General features: G+C 36.6%; 1 protein-coding gene across 2 annotated transcripts; it reads right to left on the minus strand.

Annotated features, from left to right (window-relative positions):
* tbx15 (T-box transcription factor 15) lies at nt 1-23,313 on the minus strand. 2 transcript variants are annotated; one of them, XM_067410436.1, is made up of 8 exons: nt 22,803-23,313; nt 18,372-18,579; nt 15,574-15,675; nt 12,159-12,330; nt 8,335-8,502; nt 7,302-7,366; nt 5,972-6,069; nt 1-1,796 (listed from the first exon to the last, which is right to left on the minus strand). In XM_067410436.1, the coding sequence occupies exons 1-8, from the start codon at nt 23,002-23,004 to the stop codon at nt 961-963; spliced, it is 1,851 nt and encodes a 616-aa protein (XP_067266537.1). In that variant the 5' UTR covers nt 23,005-23,313; the 3' UTR covers nt 1-960. The 2 variants fall into 2 exon arrangements, with proteins under 2 accessions (XP_067266537.1, XP_067266538.1); XM_067410437.1 differs by lacking the exon at nt 22,803-23,313 and adding an exon at nt 21,786-21,965.
* Between the last annotated feature and the right edge of the window lie 621 nt (nt 23,314-23,934).

A 23,934-nucleotide genomic window follows, 5' to 3' on the forward strand; every position in this document is an offset into this window, starting at 1 on the left:
GGACTTATAATATGTTTATTTAATGAGCTTTATGTGCTTGGCACTTGTATTTACAGTCTTAAAAGCCTAAAACAACATTTGTTCATTCCTCCCACACTGGTTTTAATTCAACATACACTGGCCATATAATTGCTTAGCATTTAAATATATTCATTTACAAACACTCCAAAGCATATACCTTAATTACCTTGTCTTCCTATGGTTTTTACCCACACAACAATTTAAAACCTATGTGCTTTACGTGCATTCACTATTGTTTATATGTTTATGTTCCACTCAGGATATGGTTAAGCCATTTCCAAACCAATAGGCAAAGGTTCAGCATTTCAGTAACAGATTGTCAGAAACACACAGACACCCTGTTATTACAGGAGGATTTAACTTTGCCATCCTGAGAGAGTCAGTTTCCAACATTGTATCGCAACCACTATGACAAGCATTGTATATTATCGACAACAAAAACAACATACTGACAACATTTATTCGTCACAGTTTTGAGGATATGTTTTGTTCTGGCTGATGTCTCTGTTCATGTGGGCCATTATTGCGGTTATTATTGCACCAAATATGAATCCTCACCAGAATCCATCTTCTAAAAATCGGACCTCATTTGATTTAGTTCAATTCTTGCACATTGTTGAGGATGGCAGGTCAGAAACAACAACAGTCAAGTCATTTTTAGCTTGTATATCCATTTGCTTTGACGGCATATTAAGTAAGAGATGAAAACAAGTAACACTTTAACTCCATTTTAGTCTGATGAGTGATAAGGCAATGAGATGACAATAAGTCCACATTGAACGGCTGGTGTCACCAATGTCATGATGGCGAAATGCTCACACCAATGTATCAGACCTTTTGAATAATGAAACTCTGAAAACCCTGTAACGCTGAGCAAAAAACTGCAGCAGCTGTTCGTGTTTTTATCTGTTTTTGGTTTATTTTACTTTTTCAAGCGCTTCAAACCATGTGCATGGACATCTGTGAAGAGGAGCCATACTGGCGGCCATCACAGCTGCTGGCCCCCTGTTGGCTGCCGGCGGGGTTGCCGATCATGTGCATACTGTCCATGCCGCTGTTGGACAGGTATTGGCGTTCCGCAAATGCTCCAGCAGAGGAGGAAGAGCACAGTAAGCCACCCTGAGGCTTCTCTGGGCTGGCAGCCAGGCGCGGTGATGCCGGGAAGTTGTATCCGTACAGGTTGTAGGGATTGTGAAGGGAAAAAGCGTTGTATGTGCTCTGCTGCACATGATGATGGCTCCCAGAGAACATATGGGCGGAGGAAGGGGATGAGCCGGATGAAGCTGATGACCCAGAGGCAGAGCTCGCCCCTGCCTGCATGACGTACTGCAGCTGGGATGCGGGAAAAGAGGCCAGCTGACTTCCATACGCATCCATCTTACCCCCACCGCTGCCACCGCTGCCGTTACCAGCAGCCAATGAGGCGTGAGCCCCTCCCTGCATTCCTGCAGCGATGAGAGAGGAAGTCCTCTGAGGCAAGAAGGAATCGGAGGCCTGGGCGGAGGTTACAGTGCCTCCTGTGGTCTGGAGGCGGCCGTAGGAGCCGTCGGCCAGTCCTCCGTAGCCCTGCAGGGCAGCCATGTTGCTTCTAGCACATGCGGGGTACTCAGACAAGCCCAGGTTACATAGCTGGCTCTCCCTGCAGCCCACATTGAAGGTGTTGGGTGCCAGATGGAAAGTAGGAGGGGAACAGGAAGGGGAGAGAAGGTGTGTCGCACCGGAGGGAGATGGAGTGCCAGTGCTGGAGGTAGTGGGAGAGGTGCCAGTGCTCCCTCCTGAAAAACACAGTCAGCAAACATTCAGAAACATCCAAACCCCAAAGACACACTGTGGATACACGTTCCTATGCATGAAGAATAAGTACACACTCAAGAGGAGAACGGCGAGACAGAGCCAGCTCTGAAAACACACGCACTGTCCAACAATCACACTGAGAGCGTATCTCTTATTTCATCCCATGGACCACGAGCAGTCACTGTGACTCCTTAGGGAGAGCATTTCATCTGGTTACAAGAGAGGCCTGTTCAAACCTGGCAACAAGTGCCACGAATGAACCCATAATGGAGCGCTCATCTCTAGTGCTATTCTACATAACAAAAATCATTCTTTAAAAGTTGCTTGAAGGGATAGTTCACCCAAAAATTGAAATTCTGTCATTATTTACTCACCCTCAACACAAAAGAAGATATTTTGATTTTGAAATGTCAATGTTTTTTGTCCATACAATGAAAGCCGGTGGGGTGTGGGTTTTGAACCACACTGACTTTCACAGTTCTTTAAAATATCTTTTGTGTTCCACAGAATAAAGAAAGTCATTCCGATTGGAAAAACATGAGGGTGAATAAATAATGACAAACTGATGAATTTTCATTTTTACCTTGAAAATATTTTTATAGTTAAAACTGTAAACCTGAGATCATTCTAAAAACTGAACTAACATAACCCAAGTTAACTTTCTTCTTTGCAGATTTACGTTGTCAGTATGATTGATTGGATGAACACAGTATGCAGCCTGCTTAAATAATGGCTTGTCTTGCTCTTGCAGTTGGGCTCATATATGCCTGATTGTGCCATTCAGTTTGACCTCAATAGACCTTTCAGACCATGAGTATAACAATAAAAACACTCTTCTTCACTCCAACAAGCACATTTTCTGTCATTGCCTTTTTTATTTTTCCCTCAAACACTGAAACAAAAGACAATGTGTAAAAGTTTATGATTGATTGATTGATTGTTGCCAAACAACTGGCCATTACATTCTAACACATCTGGCAGGGAAATGCAGACACTGTGTGAGACGCTGAAGAAGTGGGGTTTAAAGAGATGATCACCAGAGGTGAGGCGCAGTGTGAAAATCCTATTACATGTCTTGTCAGCTAAAACCATCTCAGGAATACTGTGACAAATGTTGATCTCAAATGTGGCTTGAGTTTGAGAATATGCATGTCTGTTCAACAGCACACTGGCCGTTTTCTCTCAGTATGACATGCAGCATTTCGGCATATGTTCATAGAGGGGGAAAAAATTCACTGGCACATATGCACAGTGAATAAGTCAAACACATGGAACTGAATGATAGCAGTAGGATATCTACCACATATTTCTTTATTAATGAGAAACTGGCCAGCACTCAGTTTGTTGTTTTGAAAATGTAGTCTGGTATATGGCTCAGAATGGGAAAGAAACTAAATAATTCAGAACTCTCTTGGCTGAGGCTTGGGCCAGCTCCATATGCGTTCGATAATACAGCTGAGTCGAGTTCTGGTTCGCTCAACGTGGTTCTGTTCTGTTGGCTGAGGGAAAGGAGACCTCGCGGTGATGTCATGTTTTTCCCCTGTTGTCAGGCTGGGGTGAGAGAGGCTTCAGCGGTGCTTTCGAGAACAACTAATTACGCCAATAGATCTGCATGTACTTCTTGAGGGCAGTCAGTTTGGGCTGCGGGGTGGGGGCGGAGGGAGAGAACACGACGTTTTGTCAGCCGTGCGAGAACTTTAATTAACATTTAATCTGTTTCGAGAAGTTTGTGATGACAAACAGATGTCTACTCAGACAAAATACCATGCTCACATTACTCTGACCTTATGACGAGAGAAAAAAATAGTTACATCAACATTTGATCATCTGGGCCATAACTAGCTATGAGTAAGACTGAGCTAAAGAGATGATTTTAGCAATCGGACAACTGAAAGAGCAAAATTCACTTTCAAAAAAGACTTACTTTTGAAAAATTTAAAGGGTTAGTTCACTCAAAAATGAAAATTCTGTAATAAATTACTCGCCCTCAAGTCGTTCCACACCCGTATTCATCTTCAGAACACAAATTAAGATACTTTTTGATAATAAAAAATTTTAAAAAATCAGTGAATCAGTTGTTCTGAGTGTGTATGAAACTGCCAAAGTCACGTGATTTCAGTAAACGAGGGTTCGTTATGTGTTTCGAAATTTCAGTGGTTCACTACTGGGAGGCGTAACTTTGATACACGCTCCGAACCAACGATTCGAAAACAAAAGATGGATAAAGCTTCTAAGCTTCATGCAGTGTTTTGAAATCGCCCATCACTAGATATTGTTGAATGAAGTCGTTATTTTGTTTTTTTATTGTCGTACAAAAATTATTCTCGTTGCTTCATACACTCTAAAAAATGCTGGGTTAAAAACAACCCAAGTTGGGTTGAAAATGGACAAACCCAGCGATTGGGTTGTTTTAACCCAACTGTTTTGTTAAATGTTTGCCCAACCTGCTGGGTAGTTTTATTTAACCCAACTATTGTTTGAAAATGACTATATGGCTGACTTAAAATGAATCTAAAATGAAATTAAAATGTTAATTTATTAAACATATTAATAAATGTTAATTTTCAAGATATTTTGGGTTTATTTTAAGTAAGCAATACTGTAATTTTTAAACAATAGTTGAGTTAAGTAAAACTACCCAGCAGGTTGGGCAAACATTTAACCCAACTGCTGGGTTAAAACAACCCAATCACTGGGTTTGTCCATTTTCAACCCAACTTGGGTTGTTTTTAACCCAGCATTATTTAGAGTGTAACATTAAGGTTGAACCACTGTAGTCACATGAACTGATTTAAATATGTCTTTAGTAGCTTTCTGGGCATCTGAAAGTGTTCATTATCTTGCTGACAATGGAGGCCTCTCTGAGCCATCGGATTTTATCAAAAATATCTTAATTTGAGTTCAGAAGATGAACAAAGGTCTTACCCATGAGGGTGAGTAATTAATGACAGAATTTTCATTTTTGGGTGAACTAACCCTTTAATTCCATCAACATTAATTCACCCTTATGACATTTCAAGCTTCAAAGTAAACACAAAAATACCTTAAAAGTATATTAAAAGTGGTCGAAACACCTTGTTGGCTATATTTCAAGTCTTCTGAAGTCATACAATAGCTATGTGTGAGAAACAGACTGAAATTTATGTTGTTATTCACTGAATCAATATAGTCACTTTTCCACTGTTGGGCCAAACCTTTTCTCAACTGCTCCATTCCCTGCTGATCTGGCCCATATGGATATGGTTTCATTTTCCACTGTGTGAGGTTGATAACGGACTTCTTTGGAATGTAATACAAATGTGTCAGTTGTTACATTGGTAACCGTTTACAGACGATATGAGATGTAAAAAGCGACCGCGTTATGGAGGACAATCAGATATTTCTTTTAATATTTCTTTTATTACTAATTTGTGTTTACATCGCTCAAATAGTGAGCCAGATACATAGGAACTAGCAGCTAGGAAACAGACAAGTGACCAATCCTGAGTTGTGACGTCACTACACGCATTCTACCATCACTGTTTAGCACAGTTAGCCAACCATGCTGAGAATTTCCAGGCCAAAACCGGTTTGTAATCATGCCGTGCCGTACCAGGCTCAAGTGGAAATATAACTGGAATCGCTCCTTACCATTCTTAGAACCGTTCGGCCCAGCGGTGGAAAAGTGGCTAATGAGTTGAACTGGATAACTAAATCAGTTCGATAAGTCAACAGATTGAAAAAGATCACATTGATAATTATTTTATCTACAAATCGAATGTTATGAATGTTAAATTTTGATGAATATTTGTTTTTGTTTTTTTTAAATAAATGAACCCATTTTGGTATCTTTTTCATATAAAGCTAAACCATGGTTTTAGGGTGAACTGTTCTTTTAAGGGTCTGAGGAAGTGAAACAACATTTGATCTATTGAACAGGCATATAGACAACCTCACTCTTGGACACAAAAACCCAAGACTGTCCAACTTGTCCCACCCATTGCAGAGCTCCCTACAAGCTTACAGTCATTCATAAATCCTCTGTGGTATGTGATTATTGCGGCCACACAGTAACTTTAAAAAAATGATTTATGAAGCAATATTTTGAAATCCAAAGCCTCTGTTATTTAAGTAGGCATGTTATAAACATCTCCAGTCACAGGGACCATGCACATACCTTGCTGTTTCTGCATGTTCGTGAAGTCCTCAAATGTCAGCGTCCTCACTGGAGGTCTCCAGAAAGCATACGTCTCCATTATTGCCTCCAACCCAGTCCTGCACAAGGGATAGTGACAGAGAAAGCCGGAAGAAGAGACGTGAAATGGCAGAGAAAACAGGTGAGACAGTCAGATTATGCACATGAGAAAAAAGGGTGAAAAAGAGAGGGGGAGTTTGAGGAAACTAGAGCCCGTAAAAAGGAGTAGGTTTTTACTGTGCACATAAATCTTGGTGATGTTTCATCTCTGCTCTGTACATGGCTCCCCTTCCTGTGTGATTTACTCCTCTTTGCAGAGCTCCCTGCATCAGCCCTCGCCGTGCTGCTTAACAGGCAGTAATTCTCTACTCCTTTCTGCTCGTTAGTGAGACGCTCTAATGACTGGCTGAGACTGAATCCAAATGCTGCTCACCAAATGACAGATTTTTCCCATTAATATCACAAATAAGAATTTACATTAAAATATTGATTTATATTTAGGTCAAGCAGATTTGATTTCAATCAAAAGTTAACATTACAACTTAATCTGCGGAGTGTAAACCAGGATGAGCAGGATTCATTGCAACCGCAGCTCCATTTGTGCAATGAATCCTGCTCATCCTTTGTGACAGATCAACTGTTTTGCTATATACAAAATTTTGTACATTTTTTATTGTAAGGGCAAGAGTGTTTTTATATATATATATATATATATATATATATATATATATATATATATATATATATATATATATATATATATATACATAAAATCTTACTCCTGAATAATCTTTTCATCTCTATTTTTCTGCAATGAAAATCTAATGCTAGTTCATAAATCAGGCAGTCTATTGTTTGAAAAATGAAAAAAGATGTCTCAAATATCTGTGGCGATAATACTCTCCAGATGGAAGTGTGCTTTCATGTGCTGAGGGTCTGTCTCAGACTTTCTCGCAGTATTCTGACTCGCATCTTATAGAGACGGAGCAGTGAAGTGCATGGAAATACAGCGAGAGGGAAAGAAAGGCGAGTGAAAGGGTGGGCGAGATTGAGGGAAGGGAGTTAAAAAAGCGAGAAAAGGAAAGAGAGGCATTTTTCTTTCCGCTGCCCTCAATCAGATTGCTTTATCACAGATCGACCAGGTTTTCTTGGCAGCTGAACGAGGGAGTGATTTTAATGTAGCAGGACGTGGGATTAGGAAGGATCCTCCTGGGGTTCATATCCATATGAAAGGCCACTGCCGAGATATGTGTGTATTTGCACACACAGCATGGACAATACAGAGCAAGGGTAAGATTTCCTGAAAATCTACCTGTTTCTCCCTGAGTCCCGGAATCCTTTGGCAAATGGGTTGCGGTCGATCTTTAGACGGGTAATCTGTTATAAGAGAAGAAGTCCAAAACAGACTCATTTAATAATATTTTGACATATTCAGAAACTTCAAACACATATTCATCATAGCAATTTAATAATAAACTAAGTCTTTTCTCAATGTTTTGTTTTTGAAACTGATGCGTGAAATGGGATGCACAAAATATTGCCACCATACTGGTTCCTGGTTCCTAAAATTTTTTTTTAATTTATCGGTATGTGAATATTATTGGAAAATTTTATATATGTGACCCTGGACCACACAATCAGTCATAAGTCGCATGGGTATATTTGTAACAGTACACTGTATGGGTCAACATTTTTCTTTTATGCCAAAAATCATTAGGATATTAATTAAAGATCATGTTCCATGAAGATATTTTGTAAGTTTCCTACTTTAAATATATCAAAAAAATATTTTTGTAACTAATATGCATCGCTAAGGACTTCATTTGGAAAACTTTAAAGGCGATTTTCTCAATATTTTGATTTTTTTGCACCGTCAGATTCCAGATTTTCAAATAGTTGTGCCTCGGCCAAATATTGTCTTATCCTAACAAACCATACATCAATGGAAAGCTTATTTATTTAAAAAAAAAAAAAATTGCCCCTTATGACTGGTTTTGTGGTCCATATATAATATTGTATTTATATTTTTACACTCACTTAAGGTTAATCTTTAAAAACACTAATATGTTAATATTAACATTGTTAAATGCAATCAAAATGAATTTCCATTTTTCATACTGAAAATCATACTAAATTCACTTGTATAATTGATTTTAGTTTTTAGTGTTTGCCATTTAGACAAAACAGTATAGAATTTTAATATCGAACATAACATGAAAATAATTATTGGCAAGAATTTTAATTTTAATGCATCTCTAGTTGTCAAGTTGTATTATGCCTATTAAGACCTGAACTATGCGTTTCATAGTCACAGTGGTGCTGTACACTGACAGTCAGTAATGGACCTGTTGGTTCTGGTAGGCTGTGACCGTAGTGAACACGGTCTCTGGGAAGCTGAACGTCTTTACTCCTTCCCCTGTAGGAACAGGTTTAGTTGGAGAAAGCTCGCTGCTGAAGTCTTTCCGGATCACGTGGACACGGGGCTGATACTTGTGCATCGAGTGCAGGATGATCTAGAAATAAAGAGTTATATCATCAACTACTCTGCCACAACCACAAGAGCTCACTTACACAGCTGTATGGATTAAATGTCTGTGGCATAATGAGGCTGTGAATATCAAAGCTGCCTGGACCAATATGAGAACATGCTGTATCACAGTGTGTACACATGTTGATGAGATATGAATCAGGGCAGCTCGAGGGTGAGTATCTCACACCGATGTGTTGGCGTCAGAGCATAGAGGCTGTAGCCTTCCCTCCGGCCCTTAGTCTGTTTCTAATTACTCCCAGTGTCAGTGTGTGTCTCCTGGGTCCACCGCAACCGAGGAGGTCAGGCAAGAGAAGAGAGGCCTTTGCAAAACAGCTTGATGACAGTAAATTTAATATTCCAGCTCCCCCATTCCTATCCAGTCCAAATGCACAGCCCAGGAGAGCCCAATGCTGCCCAAGGCCAGACAACACCAGCTCAATGAAGACCGACTGAGGAAGTGTTCAAAGCCACACTGCTGTAATTCCAAAGATCGGAGATATTCATAGAATATAGTCTGGGGCCTAAAAGGAATTTACAGGTGATATATGAGCACAAAAATTACACATTATGAGTTCAAGTTTAAATGTTTCAAAAGATGTGTATGTACACCCTAGTTAAAAAAAAAAAAAAAAAAAAACTAAGTACACTTCAAATCCATTGACATATTTATTGACATATCACTTAAGACTTACTGATATAAAATTATAATTAAACTTTATTTGGAGTATTTCTTTATTGCACAATGCACATTTCTTAATATTACACCTAAAATATGTTTTAATATCACTATTAATAAGGATTGTATGATCTTTGTATAATATCAGTCTTTAGGTACACTTAAATATCTTGCATTTAAAGTATTATTGCAAAACTTCCACTTTAGCACAATCAAATATACTTAAGTGTGTCTTTAGTTGGACCTCAGCACTACTTCCACACAATTAAAGTGCATTAAGTACAAAATTAGCTTTTCCAATTTAGCAGACTTTGAGTTGTGTACAAAAAGTACAATTGCAGGGTATTTTATTAACCACATAAATATGTAAATGTATTTGTAGTATATTTAGCACAAAAAATGTATTTCAAATACATTTAAGTATATTTCTTTTCACTAGGGCATATATATACATATATATATTTACATACACACTATTTATAGTGAGTGTGATTATATATATTCATTCTGAAAGTATACATCTCAAAAGTTGTGTATATATATATATATATATATATATATATATATATATATATATATATATATATATATACACAAACAAACACATACATTATATATACAAATTAATTCTGATATTAAAGTAAGATGCCCCTTATTCTACACCAGTAATATTTAAATCCTCTTTGCAATGAAACTGCGATCTAAATGATTTTTGGTCAGGAGGAGGAACGTGAGGTTCATATATTCCATGGCGGCGAAGTCCCACACAGGACGTTCCAGGGTTAACTTCAATTCCGGCCCTCACTCGCCCTCCAGGCGAACAAAAAATAAAGTCTCTTTTTACGAGGTTGTGGTATAAGAAAAGTCCCCTCTCCTCTTCCTGAAAAAACACCAGCCTGCTACAGTTGTAACACCCATATGTTATTACATTTGTCAGAATACTCGAGTGATAGCATCAGTGACTCGAGTCAAAACAGCCCCATATGCAGAGGAGATGCCAGTAGAGCAGCGAACTGTGCAGACGTGGCCTAAGGCAACTATTCTACCCACATCAACCCTGCATCTAAAATACTGATACACTGTATCTTTTGGTAAGGAATACGCAGCCTGTCAGGTGCAATTATTCTATACTTCCTTTCTGTGCTCTGGCTTTACAACACCATTATACTGCTGGTCATGGGCAGATGCATAAATTAAAAGTGGATGATCGCATGAATTGAAACAACGTTATTGATCTGCTTCAATAAAAATAAATAATAGATATAAATAGATCAAATATTGCACTTTATTTATATAAATCAGCACTTTATTTATATAAATCAGCACTTTATTTATGTTAACTTTTATTCTTAACTATTTTCTGATTGTTTTTTTTTTTTTGTTAAAAAAAAAAACACACACACAGACAGATTTTTCAAAACAGAAGTTTCTAACCCATGCACTCTTACAGATGTGTCTGGCTAACATCACATGACATAACTCAATAGGCCTACCAACACAACAGCACAAATACAAACATCACAATAAACTATTAAATTATTAATTAGTGAGATTTGTGCTACAGTGCATGAACAACAAAAAGAGAATTCATGTAATCAACAAAATTGGATTAAGTAAATTTTCATTTTACACATTTAAACTGTTTTCTCATTTCAAAATTACTAATATTGTTTTAATACACAGGGTTGTTTTGGACCCTAAACACAGTCAATCTCAAAACAGAAAACATTATAACAAAACATGAGGGCTTGGCTTGGCCTTTAAAACCATACTGAGCAACTTAAGCACATTTTTCTTTTGTGGGTCTCATTATTCTGGATAGAGTTGGATGTATCACCTCATTACTCAAAGTCACTGTCACTGCGATGATACATAACCAAGACAACCTAAGAAAACATGCTGGGGATGAGTGTCATCTGATGCTCTGATAATAAATTCATTGCTGTGCACTCAATGCCTCAGCACAATGCCACAGAACAGAGCCAGGCACAACACAGTCACACTCGAACAATGAGAAAAGATGCAGTGGACACAAAAACCAAAGATCTGGAGGACATACCTAAAAACAATTCATATATGTTGGGGGGGATGAATACATTTCCAAATAATAACATGCGCTTACATTTCGTTTGTACTCAGCTGTTGTTCAACACAGATGCATGGGGAATATCAGTCAAGTACATTCAAATCATTCTTTTTCCAATTTTGCCAGTTCTTCAGAGAACGCACTGAATAATGGTTTTCCTCCTTGAGAGAATATACAGATGTTTTTGGGGGAAACGGGGGTTGTTATCCATCAACTAATGCATGTTATGAATACAGCGATTCGGATAAGCAGCTGTATGTAAAACATACATTTAATGTGCAGAAATTGCATTTGTTGTAGTGTGATGAGTTGGTGGCTTTAGTAATCATATGCATGGGTCAGTAAGATTTTTAAGTATATTATGCACACCAAGGCTACATTTATTTGATCAAATGTTTCAAAATATTATTACAGTTTTCTATTTGAATATATTTTAAAATGTAATTTATTCCTGTGATGTCAAAACTGATTTTTCAGCATCATTACTCTTAGTACATTTCATTTCATTAGTCTTCAGTGTCACATTAATCTTTAGAAATCATTCTAAAATGCTGATTTGATGCTCAAGAAACATTTCCTATTATCAATTTTGAAAACAGTTGCGCTGCTTAATAGTTTTGTGGAACCATGATCATTTCTTTCATAATTCTTTAATAAATAGAAAGTTAAAAAAGAACATTTTTTTAAAAAAAAGATAATAAATGTAATTAATAAATGTCACATTTGATCAATTTAATGCATCCTTGCTGAAGAGAAGTATTAATTTCTTTAAAAATTTTTTTATTAAAATCTGACTAACACCAAACTTTTACTATAGTACTTTGTAATATATAAATACTGACATCATTACATTAACAGTAATCAAATGTGCACTTACATGGCCTTGATCATCCAGCTCATTGTTGGTGAGTTTGAGTTTGTCAAAGCTGACCACTTGTCTCATCCAGGTGTCTCCTGAAGCCAGTGAATCCGGGTGGATATAGACTCTGGGCGGCACTGGGGAATCTGCATTTCCCGCCACCATCCACTTTGAGCTGTGATACACGTACCTGCAAAAATACATGCATAACATGATACCCTGTTCCAGCGGCCCATGAGTCTGTGTTAATAATACCAAAAATTACATGTGCTCTCGCATCCAAATTTTGATTGTTCAAAATACTTCTAACAGACCATACAAATTCAAGATAATCATAATATCATATTAAACCTGTTTTGGACTGAAAATAATAACCTGTACTAAATGGTGTGTAAAAGTATGTTAACATTAACATAATTAATGGAAAGCATTAAAAAGATTCTAATACATGTGTTTTTAGGCATTCCTAAAGTGCTGTTTGCAGGGCATTCCCTCAGCTGGATGCCTTTAGTTCTGGCCATGCAGTTGAAAGTGCTTAACTGCGATGCCTCTGCCAAAGTCATCACCCAGCTCTCAAATATGGACAAAACTCTCATTTGGCCCCTTTTTGTTATTGCTTGGCAGCATTAAACATCCTCTGTGTCTGTCTTATTCTCTCCCAGAGCACCCCACTACTACGGACACGAACACATGTGCACATTCACAGGCATTAATCGGTTTGATCTAAAATTATATTGATAAAGGGCATATATATTTGTACAAAAACATGTGTGCTTTGACACAAACAATAATACGGTTTCTGTCCCTTGCACACATATGTATATAGAGCCAGGCGTTTTTGTAATTTCCTGTTTGGAGTGCTGTTTAGGGTTATGCTCTATGTAGCAGGGAAAGTGTTAAAGCAAAGGGAAACCTAATACCAAAAAGGACTGGAAATTTGATTAGCCCTCTTTCATCTTTCATAAATCTGCCATCTGGCACTAGCACAATCAATAAAGATCCAACTTTATGTGACACCTTTTTGGACAGATGGTGGAGCGACTGCCCATTAGAGTCCAGCAATATTTAACACATGCAGTACACTGTACACATGCGGAAGGCAGCATTTACATACATTTAGATGATAGGGAAAAAATGGCTTTATTATTAATGTAAGGACCCTTCAGTAAAGAACAGAAACAAAATAACAGGGTTAAAAACTAGTCTATGCATATAATTATTTCTAGTAGTTCATTATCAGTGTTAGGGGTAATGCATTGCAAGTAACTTGTGTTACGTAATCAGATTACTTTTTTCAAGAAACTAGTAAAGTAATGCATTACTTTTTCAATTTACAACAAAATATCTGAGTTTCTTTTTTAAATAAGTTAGTTTTTCACATTTATTGACTGACAGTTCTCCTGTCCCCATGTTGAGAGAAATGAAGTGCAGAGGTGTTATGCATGCTGTGTAAACATGACAGTTATTTTACTTCTAGACTAAATGTGAACATGCATTTACTCATCTCACTTGCACGAAAACATACAGTATTCCTCAAAATGAATAAAAACTGTGACATGCAATCTTAGAATTTTACGGAAACATGTAATAATGAACTATATTAAATTACACAAATATACTTTATGTATTTAATCTCACTTTATTAACCAATGTATTTGCTACTGAACCTTAATAATCTAATTCAACCATACTAATAAGCAAAAATAAGAGTGTTGAACTTCCTTCTCCTGTATCCTATTCTTCTTCAATCCAGAATGGTAGCACAGCTAAAAAGTTTGTTTGAGCTGCATCCTCTACTGTACAGGCGTAAATATGCATTTCCTTCAGCTTATTCATTTCACTTTGGGTGCGAAAGAGCCTTAACATTTGCCAAAAACATAACTTTTTTGTTGTTATTAAAAAACAAATAAGCGAGCCCAGCCCAGGTGAGAAAAAGTAACGCAACAGTAATGTAACGCATTACTTTTCACAAAGTAACGCAATACTGTAATGCAATACTTTTAAAAGTAATTTTTCCCAACACTATTCACTATATGCTTGTGCTTTCTCATACACACAACACAGCAGCAAAGAGACCAAGTCATATATTGGGTTACTTTACTGACACAGTAAGTGATACTCTGAAGTGTGGACCAGAGCATGTGCTCTGCGTTTACATCAACCTGAGTCTGCACCATGTGCGTTTATTGTGTGCATATATAAAATAAGAGGACGTGCATGTCTGAAGTAGACAGCTGTACAAAGGAAAAAAATAAAGAAGAGACAAACAGGCCAACACCTAGAATTAACGTAGGATATTTGATAATAATTTTACTAGAGAGAGCCTCCGTCAAGGATCCGAAAATCTGGGCCGCTTCTTCTTCTCTCAAACATAAGCCATACCAAATGCCCACATTAAAGAGTAAAGTAATTCAAGTAACACGTAAAGAAAGATTTAACAAGTCTAGTATAAACTCTATGTCACTTAAAAAGGGCAGTGCGCCTAAGTAAAGTGAGTAAATTCCAATAAAGCCTGCGTTTCCAGACCCGAGCCCTCGAGACACATGAGGCATTCCAGTGACAGCTCTTTGCTCCGTTTGCAAAGCCTTGTGGTAAATTCCCCAGCCAGGAAGAAAATCCTATTTAATTTTACAAGATCTTTTGGCTTCTAAAATCCTCCATGATATTTGGGGGCTCTAAATGGCTCTCTTCAAGACCAGTCCTCGAATGGCTGTGGTTTTATTTTCAGTAAATGATTACATTAAGTTTAATTGAACTGGAAGATTATTGTGTTGTCCACTTAAAGTGTCAAAATGTAATTAACATAACATCCACAATGTTCTGCATCATTTATTTTAAAATTAAAAAAACCCTTTCTAAAGTATACAATATATAAAATGAGAAAATATTGGTTTTTGCTCTATTAATTGTAGGAGACTTATCTGTCACCTTTTGCCTCTAATCAATGTGCTTATTTCAGTCATTTCCAGTACTGCTCTCAGAAACAGTTTCACTGAATATAAACAAAAATCAGATGCGTTTATTGAAACAAGGAGAGCTAACCTTGATCATTAAATAAAAAGTGACTTAATTTGGGAAGACTTAAACTTGTAATGAAGCACGGCACATGTAATTATGGAAAGGACAAGTGCACAACAGCAAGCCGTACATGCAGGCTTTAGTTGTATTCATGTAAAGCTTGTCTGTAAGCATGTGTGATGGAAAGTTGTCATGGTGAGAGCAAAATCACAGGGACACACTACACCACCTTCGATGCTGATACGGCAACTCTGTCAGGGCTGCCGTCAGCGTTGCATATTCATGTAAATCTCCGACTCCATTTCAAGAGGGCTCAATTTTCCAGTTTATAGACAAATATCCAGTCAAATTTGTCATTTTCCTCTTTACTCATTGCATTCTAACAGAGCTTCACACTCTCTGCAGCAGTGCTTACCTGTATCTCTTGTTGTCCACTGGAACAATGTCCATGGCAATGTAATACTGCTGATGTGGATCCAGTCCGACGATTTTAACTCTCATGGCAGGGAACATTCTCCTGAAACAGAAAATAATTAATATTATTGCATGTGTTTATCGAACAATTGCATTAACTGTGATGCCACTGACAAATAAAAAAAATTAAATAAAAATAGTGAAAAGAGAATAAAAAAACAAAGTTAATGTAAATAAGACAGGAAATGAATTAAATGATTGAAAACGAATAGCATGTGTTAAAGTCATGTCTATTATATTGAAATATACCACTGTCTGACACCAACAAAAGCATAAAATAATAATAATAATAAAAAAAGAATAAAATAATTATTTTAATCATTCTTATCTTTGAAAGTATCAAGTCTCACTGAGCATTAGCAAATAATTGGATTCAGATACATTTTGGTAAATTAAAAATATGTCTAAAATAAAGAACAGCAGACAAATGAAAGAACTCAGAAATGTCTATAAAAAGTTCAAACAAACTAAACTGAACAAAGAGACCATGTCTAAAAAGACATTTTTGGCTAATTCCTCATTTTACACTTCAAAAGCAATTTCTTTGTCTTTTCATTTTAACGTCATAAATCTCTTTGTTCATAATGAGAGAAAAGTGTCTGGTCGCTCACTTCCACCCCCCTACACCTCAAAATTTATAGGGTTATTATTAGCACGGGCATGAAATACACGGGGCTATTCATGAAGTCGTGTTACACGCGTTCATATCAGAGTAATTATTATTTCAGGCTCCATTTTTGACTAAACATACAAACAAGGAGCCTATAGGCTAAAACATGTTAGTTTGGACACGAGTTACTTTGTTTGATAAAGGGTTCTTCTGGTACAAACAAGATTGTTTACTGTTGCAACGAAAAATTGCTACACTCGGGATTATCAGTGCGAGAGAATCATATTGATGATGAAAAAAAGTGTAGGCCCAAGCAATATATCTAAAGTTATCGAGAGAGAAATATTCAGTAGTTTAAACAAACCTTTATTATGCTAGTTTTAGATTTTTTTTTTTCTTTAGGCCTATCTTAATCAGCATATAGACTAAATATTTGTTGTTTTTACCGAACACACATTTAAACGATTTATTCTCCGTGAATTGGGCACATAATTAACGAGATTTTTACACAATTACGCCAAAAAAAGATAAAAATAAGAAGTCTAATAATTTGTCATTGGCATTATGGGTTCGTTAAACGAGGTCCTTTTTTTCTTACTTGTGTCTAAGCCACAACAGTCGTATTAATAAGCTCTACTTTACAGCTCTCCAGTGCAGCCAGGAAGTATTCTTGAGTACAAGTTTACCCTGTGTTTTAAAACAAGGAATTACAGCAATAAATGGAGACATGTTATCATGTTGGTTTGATCGTAAAGTGTAAAAATGGCACGGAAATACCTGGCAATCCCCCAGAGAAAAAAGGGGCGAAAGGTCTTACTGTGAACTGTGCAGGTTAAGTTATATGCTCGGTTTGGGCTGTAATTGACGCTCAAAAGAGCAAGAAAACGAAAAACATATTTCAAATATATTAATTAGAAACAGTTGTTGTTGTGCTGTTTGCCTACCGTTATAGGGTTGACTAAGTAGTGGAGTAGCCCCGTAGCTCGCCATGTAAAAGTTGTGGTTTGTGATTTGTGACTGCTGCCCCCATGTGTAACACATTAGCGCCCCAAAACAGTGTTTTCATGTTTTCAGTCCCCGCGCGCGGTCACATCCCTTTGCCAAACAATGGTATGTTACCTTGAGCTTATTTGCGCGTACGTGTGTCAAAAAGGAAAAAAGAGAGTGCTTGTAGGCATATAGGTCGATGACAAATGTTCGAGATGATAAAAAGAGAATTTTAATAAATACAATTATTAGAATTGAAATTTAGGCTAATAGTTTTAAAATCGTTGTTGTTTTAATACATTTCTTGAATATTTTTTTTTTACAAGCAACTGAAAAATACTTCAAGACGTTTAGTTGCTTATTTTAATGATTCTAAAAATGTTAAGTTGTGTAAGCCTAACCATCAAGTAAAATTATTTAAATACTTTCCTTGCCTGTTCAAACCACGTGAGTGCACACAACTTCAATGTAGGATACATTTGCAAACTTATCAAGATACAAAAGCCTTTCCTTTTGAAGTGTAAAATGAAGAATTAGCCAAAAAAATCCTGAATTTTTAAAACATAATGAAATCTTTAATAAATAATAATAATAATAATAATAATATATAATGACCTTTTTGTTTAATGGTTTTCTTTTGGCTCACAAAATGGCTTGCTGCATGTTGGTTACTCCACACTGATTTTAGTTTGATTTTTAATATTCATTATATATATATATATATATGTATATTATATATATATATATATATATATATATATATATATATATATATATATATATATATATATATATAATAGTGATTGACTGCTTATTTTAAAAAGAAATACTAATAAAATATTATGCAAAACAATTTTTGCCAACAATTCTGCCATTCTTTTAATACTTTTTTTTTTCTATATTACAAACTTTAAATTCAGAATCTGAAAACATGTCAATGACAGAAGAGAACGTGTAAGTAGTTTCATTTATATCGTATTTTTAATGTACGAATGTCAAAAAAGGGGTTATACGCCTATCTTTAAATTTGGTTACATATGAATAAAATATAGTCATATTTAAAAATAAATGCTGGTTATTGTCTGGTCTGGAAATTCTAACATGAGATAAATTCAATATTTTACATTTCATAAAAGGTTTACCTTCCTGCTTTTGTGATGATCATTTCTGTACCAATATCGTGGAAGCGTTTCCACAGGTCAGCGCACTGCAGCTCCACCTGGATCTCCTCCATAGAGGCGGAAGGTGAAGGGTCGCAGGCGGCAGGGGTCAGGTCCGCCGGGGAGCCGAACGAGCAGGACGTCCTCTCCGCCAGACCCTCGCCGTCAGAGCCCGGGCTGGCCTCCGAATCTACAGCGAGCAAATAAAATCATTATAAACGCCAGCAGCAGAAAGGAGGCCTCGGGAGGCTTGTTGACAATATTGAGCGTTAGAACCAGATCACCTGCAGCAGTAAAGGATAACGACTTGGATTCACTCAGACCAACATGGGTTGAGGCCTTTGAAAAATATATATAGCAAAAATAAAATAAACCGGAAAATCTGATTCAGAACATTGGCTGCAGAATATTTCTTTTTGTTTTCTTAAAATACGACGTATGATGATTTTGGACACGCGTGGGGTTAAACCGACTTAAATTAAAAGACATGTTCCCCAATGACAGCTCTATAAGCCTATTCTAAATAATAATAATATTCACAGAACGAATAGAAGATTATTCAAAATTAGATTTATGAACGAAATTGCCGATAAAATAAAAGCTATTATTATTATTATTTATGCCCACGTTCTTTTAGCCTAATGTTTTGGAGGAAAAGCTGCAAATCTTGCGCAGAATCTAAATTAGCAGTCTAAGTTAAACTTTTAAAATGGTTAGCACTACCATCAAAAAGCATGCACTTAAAAAAACTCATTTGAATGACCAAATGTGCGCGCACGTTAGTGACAGTTTAAAGACAAACGAAAAGCGGAGAAATTCAGGCCTTAACTCTGATGCAAAGCAAAATATATGAGTGAGATGAGTTACACAGGAAATTCACAAGAAATCCATGTATTATGTTTTAGGCTAATTATTTACAGATTTTTATTACTGAAGTGCTTACGCAACATAAGGCTTATTGAAATTATTTGAATTGCTTTGGCTGTACATTTCATGCAAATGAGGCTGTGCAACCGAAAGCTGCAGAGAGACTGGCCAACAGCCCGGGCCAAACCGCCATCACCCCGTGCACAGAACCCTCTGAGGCCACGGGAAAGAGGTTAGAGAGCCCGAGTCAGAGGGAGTCCGACTTTTCATCAACCTCATGAGAGATTCAATCAGCGTAATTACAGTAATGAACCCCATCGTCTCTTTCATGCGATCTCTCAGGCATGTCCTCAACTCCATCCAAACCCGTCAATGTGCTGTCGTTCCTGAGCTGCTGTCTGTCAATGAGCCATTCCACAAGACCCTCTGCCAGAATTACGTACAACATAACACAACAAACTGTAGACTAGCTACCAGCGTCAGCTTCACACAAACGATAAACTATAGTTTCAAAATAAGACAGATAACAAAGCTTCACCTTTACCATGGACATGATAACACTGCCTACCAAATCAGTCAACTATAGCTTGTAGGTGTTCTGTAATTAAGACTATAGTGAACGCTAGGTTGACGCAAGGAAGCAAATACAAAAACACAATTAGTATTATAGCATACGACTAATAGCAGATTCATATTTTCTGCTGCCCGTTGATACCGCAGCACACCACTATCACATAAACAAATTCACTGTGTCTTCTTTTATAGACTTGACTTACTTGTGAATGACCTAATTTTTTTCTTGGTACAGAGGCGAACTAAGCATGAAATTGCAGAGTAACCCAATCCATCAGGAACAGAACCACCTGTTTCTGCTGGACTTCATTCAGTCTCATGTAAGAAGGAGGTAATAAAAATAAAGATTAAGACTCCTTTTAAATGTACACATCTGTCGTCTTTCATTTTTACTTTGCCCTCTCTGGGAATTATGCAAGCGAAGGGTGAAAAAAAATACATCGAACGTCATTTAGAACAGCTGACAATGGCAGACTTTAGCAATATTCATTATCATATTTATTGAAGAATTTAAAGAGTTTCTAAAGTATTGAACCAAACAGAATGCAAATCTTTCAAGATTTTGACATTAAAACCAATTAACTACACAATGGTCCAAGTTGAAAGTGATGTTTTCATTAAATATTGTAGACGTCTTACTTTTAATATTTAGTTGATATCACACACAAGATCCTCTCTTTGTTTTGCCTATATGATTCATGAAAGGAAATATCGCGATATTTTATTTGTTTATTTATTTATTGCAAACCTTATCTTTGGTTGCGAAAAGCAGAATAAGCAAGGTTAAACTCATAACATCACATTAATTTTTCAACGATGTGCCAGTTAGAAAGTCTAATATATATCTAAAATTTGATGTGAAAATATATAGCTAAGGGTAGCATAAATCTATATCAAAACAGATCGTAATAAAAAAAATAATTTTCAGTGTGACCAAGATGAAAACAGCACGTAAGGTGAAAGAATACTTTGGGGTCAAAAACTGATTGGTTAATTATTTCTTTAAAATTATATTTCTAATTGATAACGATTTATTAAAAACATAAAAGCTTGTTGTTGATTCGCGCCTTAGGCGACTTGCTTTACTAAGAAGTCTTCACTCCAGTGTCTAAAAAGATTTTGTAATAGCCTAGCTATATAAAGTATATTTTCCTCTGTAATTAAATCAAGATGGATTCTACCTGGAACTGTAGATATTGTTGTTCAAAGACGTAGAAATGTTGCCATTTGTGTTGACTGAAACAGTCGGAAGATCGCAGAAACTGACTCAAATACAAAAACATCCGTGTCTGTTTATAACATCAGCCTCGAACAGATGAGAAACTCATCTGTATGCATGCGCGTGGGCAAGATCAAGACCAATGTATTTAGATGAACTGAAATTATTGTGCCACGTAACTAAATGAAACAATCTATTGTTGTCCATATTATAATCCGCGTTGTATCACAGCTGAACCAAGGCCTATTCCCATTGGTCGTGTAGCAACAAAGATGTTGTTTTATTCTAGCCTATTCATGAACTCTCTGGTTAAATAAATACATGAAGCACTGTTAAGTTTGAGAGAAAATGCTTTAAATATGTTATATCATTTGAATCTGAATTAAAAAAAAAAAAAAAAAAAAAAAGTATTTACCATGCAACCTGAACATGACATTAGGCCTATATCATAAAGGTATAAGCAAACGCACGTTTCCGTGTAATGTGCATCAATAGTTTACAATTCGACATGAAATAAATGATGTTTAATTCTTGTTGTGTTAATTGACAACATTTTTAAATAGAATACAATCCGTTATGGACACACATAGGCCTTCTGTGACCTGTTGACCTGAACGCGTAATCTAATAGAAATCAAGTTAAATCTTGTTCGTTAAAAACAACAACAACAACAACAAAACCTACTAAAAAGCTGTCTGACATTTTAATAAAATGAAAATGATCTGAATGCTACTCACCTGTTGCAATTTTTTTCTTCCTCTGTAATAAAGCTGCTCTTTTGTCTAACTAACTTTTGTCTGTGCCCACCATAATTTTTAAAATATGGAGAACGGTCATATTTATCCGGCGTCAATATCAGAATATGTACAGAATGATCAGTCAGCAGCCTGTTGTGCGGAACTTAATGGTCTGCCTAATGGCAAATGTTCCTGAAGCGAGACTAATGAAGTGATGACTAACGTTGCAACAGTTGAACTACAGCGATGAAACCAAGAAACACACACACACACACACACACACTCACATTTACAGTTTGTGCATGAGCGCCTGCTCGCGTGAACTCACAATAAGAGCACTTATCTTTTGAGACGACCTGGAGAAGGGTTAGTATGTACAAACTGACATCTACAGGGAGTCGTGTTAAACTCTACGTTCATATTTCCAATTAATTTGTATAATATATATACTCTTCTGTTTACCTAATAAAACATAAGACCACGATTAGACAATTGTCAGGCCCTCGTGGACACACCGTCTTATTATTCGATATTTATACATCACTAATTTTTCATTTACTTAATTCTTAGTCTAAATTAAAACACCAATCCTTTTCTTAAAGGGGAAAAAAAATCACAAGTTACAAGAGTTCTATTCTAGACTCCAATTTCGTATTTTAAAAATAATAAAAAAAAGCGAAGTGGTATTTCTACACTGTTGTATTCATTGGTCTAGTATGAATGTTCTAGACACTTTCTTTTGGATTGGTAAAATTTCCCTGACAGAAACAACGTCATATTTAACTATTTTGTGCAAAGTAATTTAAGAAAACACGGTTATCTGTTGTTTCGTTATAAAACATTTAAAATGCTATTATAAAAAGTGATGTTTGGGCCTGTAATTGTAAGCTAGGCTATTTGAAACATTTTAGTCCAGTGCAAAACGTTAGTTTGTAAATGCGGCCAAAAGTTAAAGCTTTGGGATGTTTATGTTGTGCATGGCAATTCAGTTTGCCATGTCATTATTCATTCACTAACCCGGATCAATATCCAGACAATTAGCAGGATCCTCGCCGTCTGCCAATTGTCCGTTGCTCGCGAGGCTCTCCATAGACAGTTCCAGTTCCTTTTCTTCCCAGCCCCGGAGCTTCCGCTTCTTGTTTGTCCCGATCAGGGCTTCAACCGAAAAGGCGTGCGCTCGTGAACTCAGCGCGGCAGCGGATCGTCTCCTGTCACTCATCTCTCCCACTGCAAATCCAACGGAGGACAAATAGAAACTCCGTCCGGGCGGCTGGCGCAAGAATGCCGCACGCGCAAAATGTTTATATCGGGTGGATTTAGGTCTCCGGTGACGACGGTAATCCAAACCCAAGTCTAATTTATGCCCTTTAAAAGCTTAAAAATGAAAGAACCCATTCCCAACGAAGAGGCTTTGGTTGAATACCTTTTCCGAGAAGATAGTTTGTTAGTAGGCTATATCTCGATGTTTTGCGTCTCCGTCCAACTTCTCTGCGTCTCTTTTTCTGTCGCTGAGTCCTCTCTGATTGATATTCACTTCTGGAAAACTTTTTTTCGAAGCGTTAAGGGCAACCCTCTCACTGTTTGTCAAACCTAGCGTGACCAATGGGAAACGCAGGAAGGGAAAGAGCCAAAATATGTTGTCCAATGAAAGAGGAGGGAAATAAGCACGGTGGAGAAACTCTGAACTGGAATTTGGAGATGGCCATCTTACAGTGAATTAACCTCATTCGATTTAACAAGCAGATAAATGTTCTGAAAACATTTGTTTTTGTTCCATAAGCGAAAAAAAGCATTACTTTTTTTTGTGGTAAATTAAGTCTACAATAAATAATTTTAACAAGATTTCTTTCTAAAGTTTTTTCGTCCTGGTGGGTCATCGTAAAATGTCTTGTTGATTAAGTAACCTATTTGACCTTTAAAATGTTTGATTGCTTATTATTAAAAAAAATAGTCAGCATAAAATTATCTTTTTCTTTCTTTTGTCAGTGACATGTCTTTTTGAGCTTGATTGCATGTAGATGCACTTTATTCAATTATTCACTAAGATTAATGTTAAACTTGATGAATAGCCTACTAGTAGGCTAAATAAAAGACTGGTCTAAGTGTCCCATAGATTTCCTCTTAGGTTTAGGCCTTGGCCTAATTATAA

The sequence above is a fragment of the Chanodichthys erythropterus genome, chromosome 14, assembly GCF_024489055.1.
Source record: "Chanodichthys erythropterus isolate Z2021 chromosome 14, ASM2448905v1, whole genome shotgun sequence".
Classification (NCBI taxonomy): Eukaryota; Metazoa; Chordata; class Actinopteri; order Cypriniformes; family Xenocyprididae; genus Chanodichthys; species Chanodichthys erythropterus.

Excerpts from the sequence above, each read along its gene's own strand:
- tbx15 (XM_067410436.1), bottom strand. The coding sequence starts at position 23,004 with ATGAGTGACAGGAGACGATCCGCTGCCGCGCTGAGTTCACGAGCGCAC. Across the intron at positions 18,580-22,802 it reads TTGTCTGGATATTGATCCGG|ATTCGGAGGCCAGCCCGGGC; the intron begins GTTAGTGAATGA and ends TGCTCGCTGTAG. Across the intron at positions 15,676-18,371 it reads ATCATCACAAAAGCAGGAAG|GAGAATGTTCCCTGCCATGA; the intron begins GTAAACCTTTTA and ends TTTCTGTTTCAG.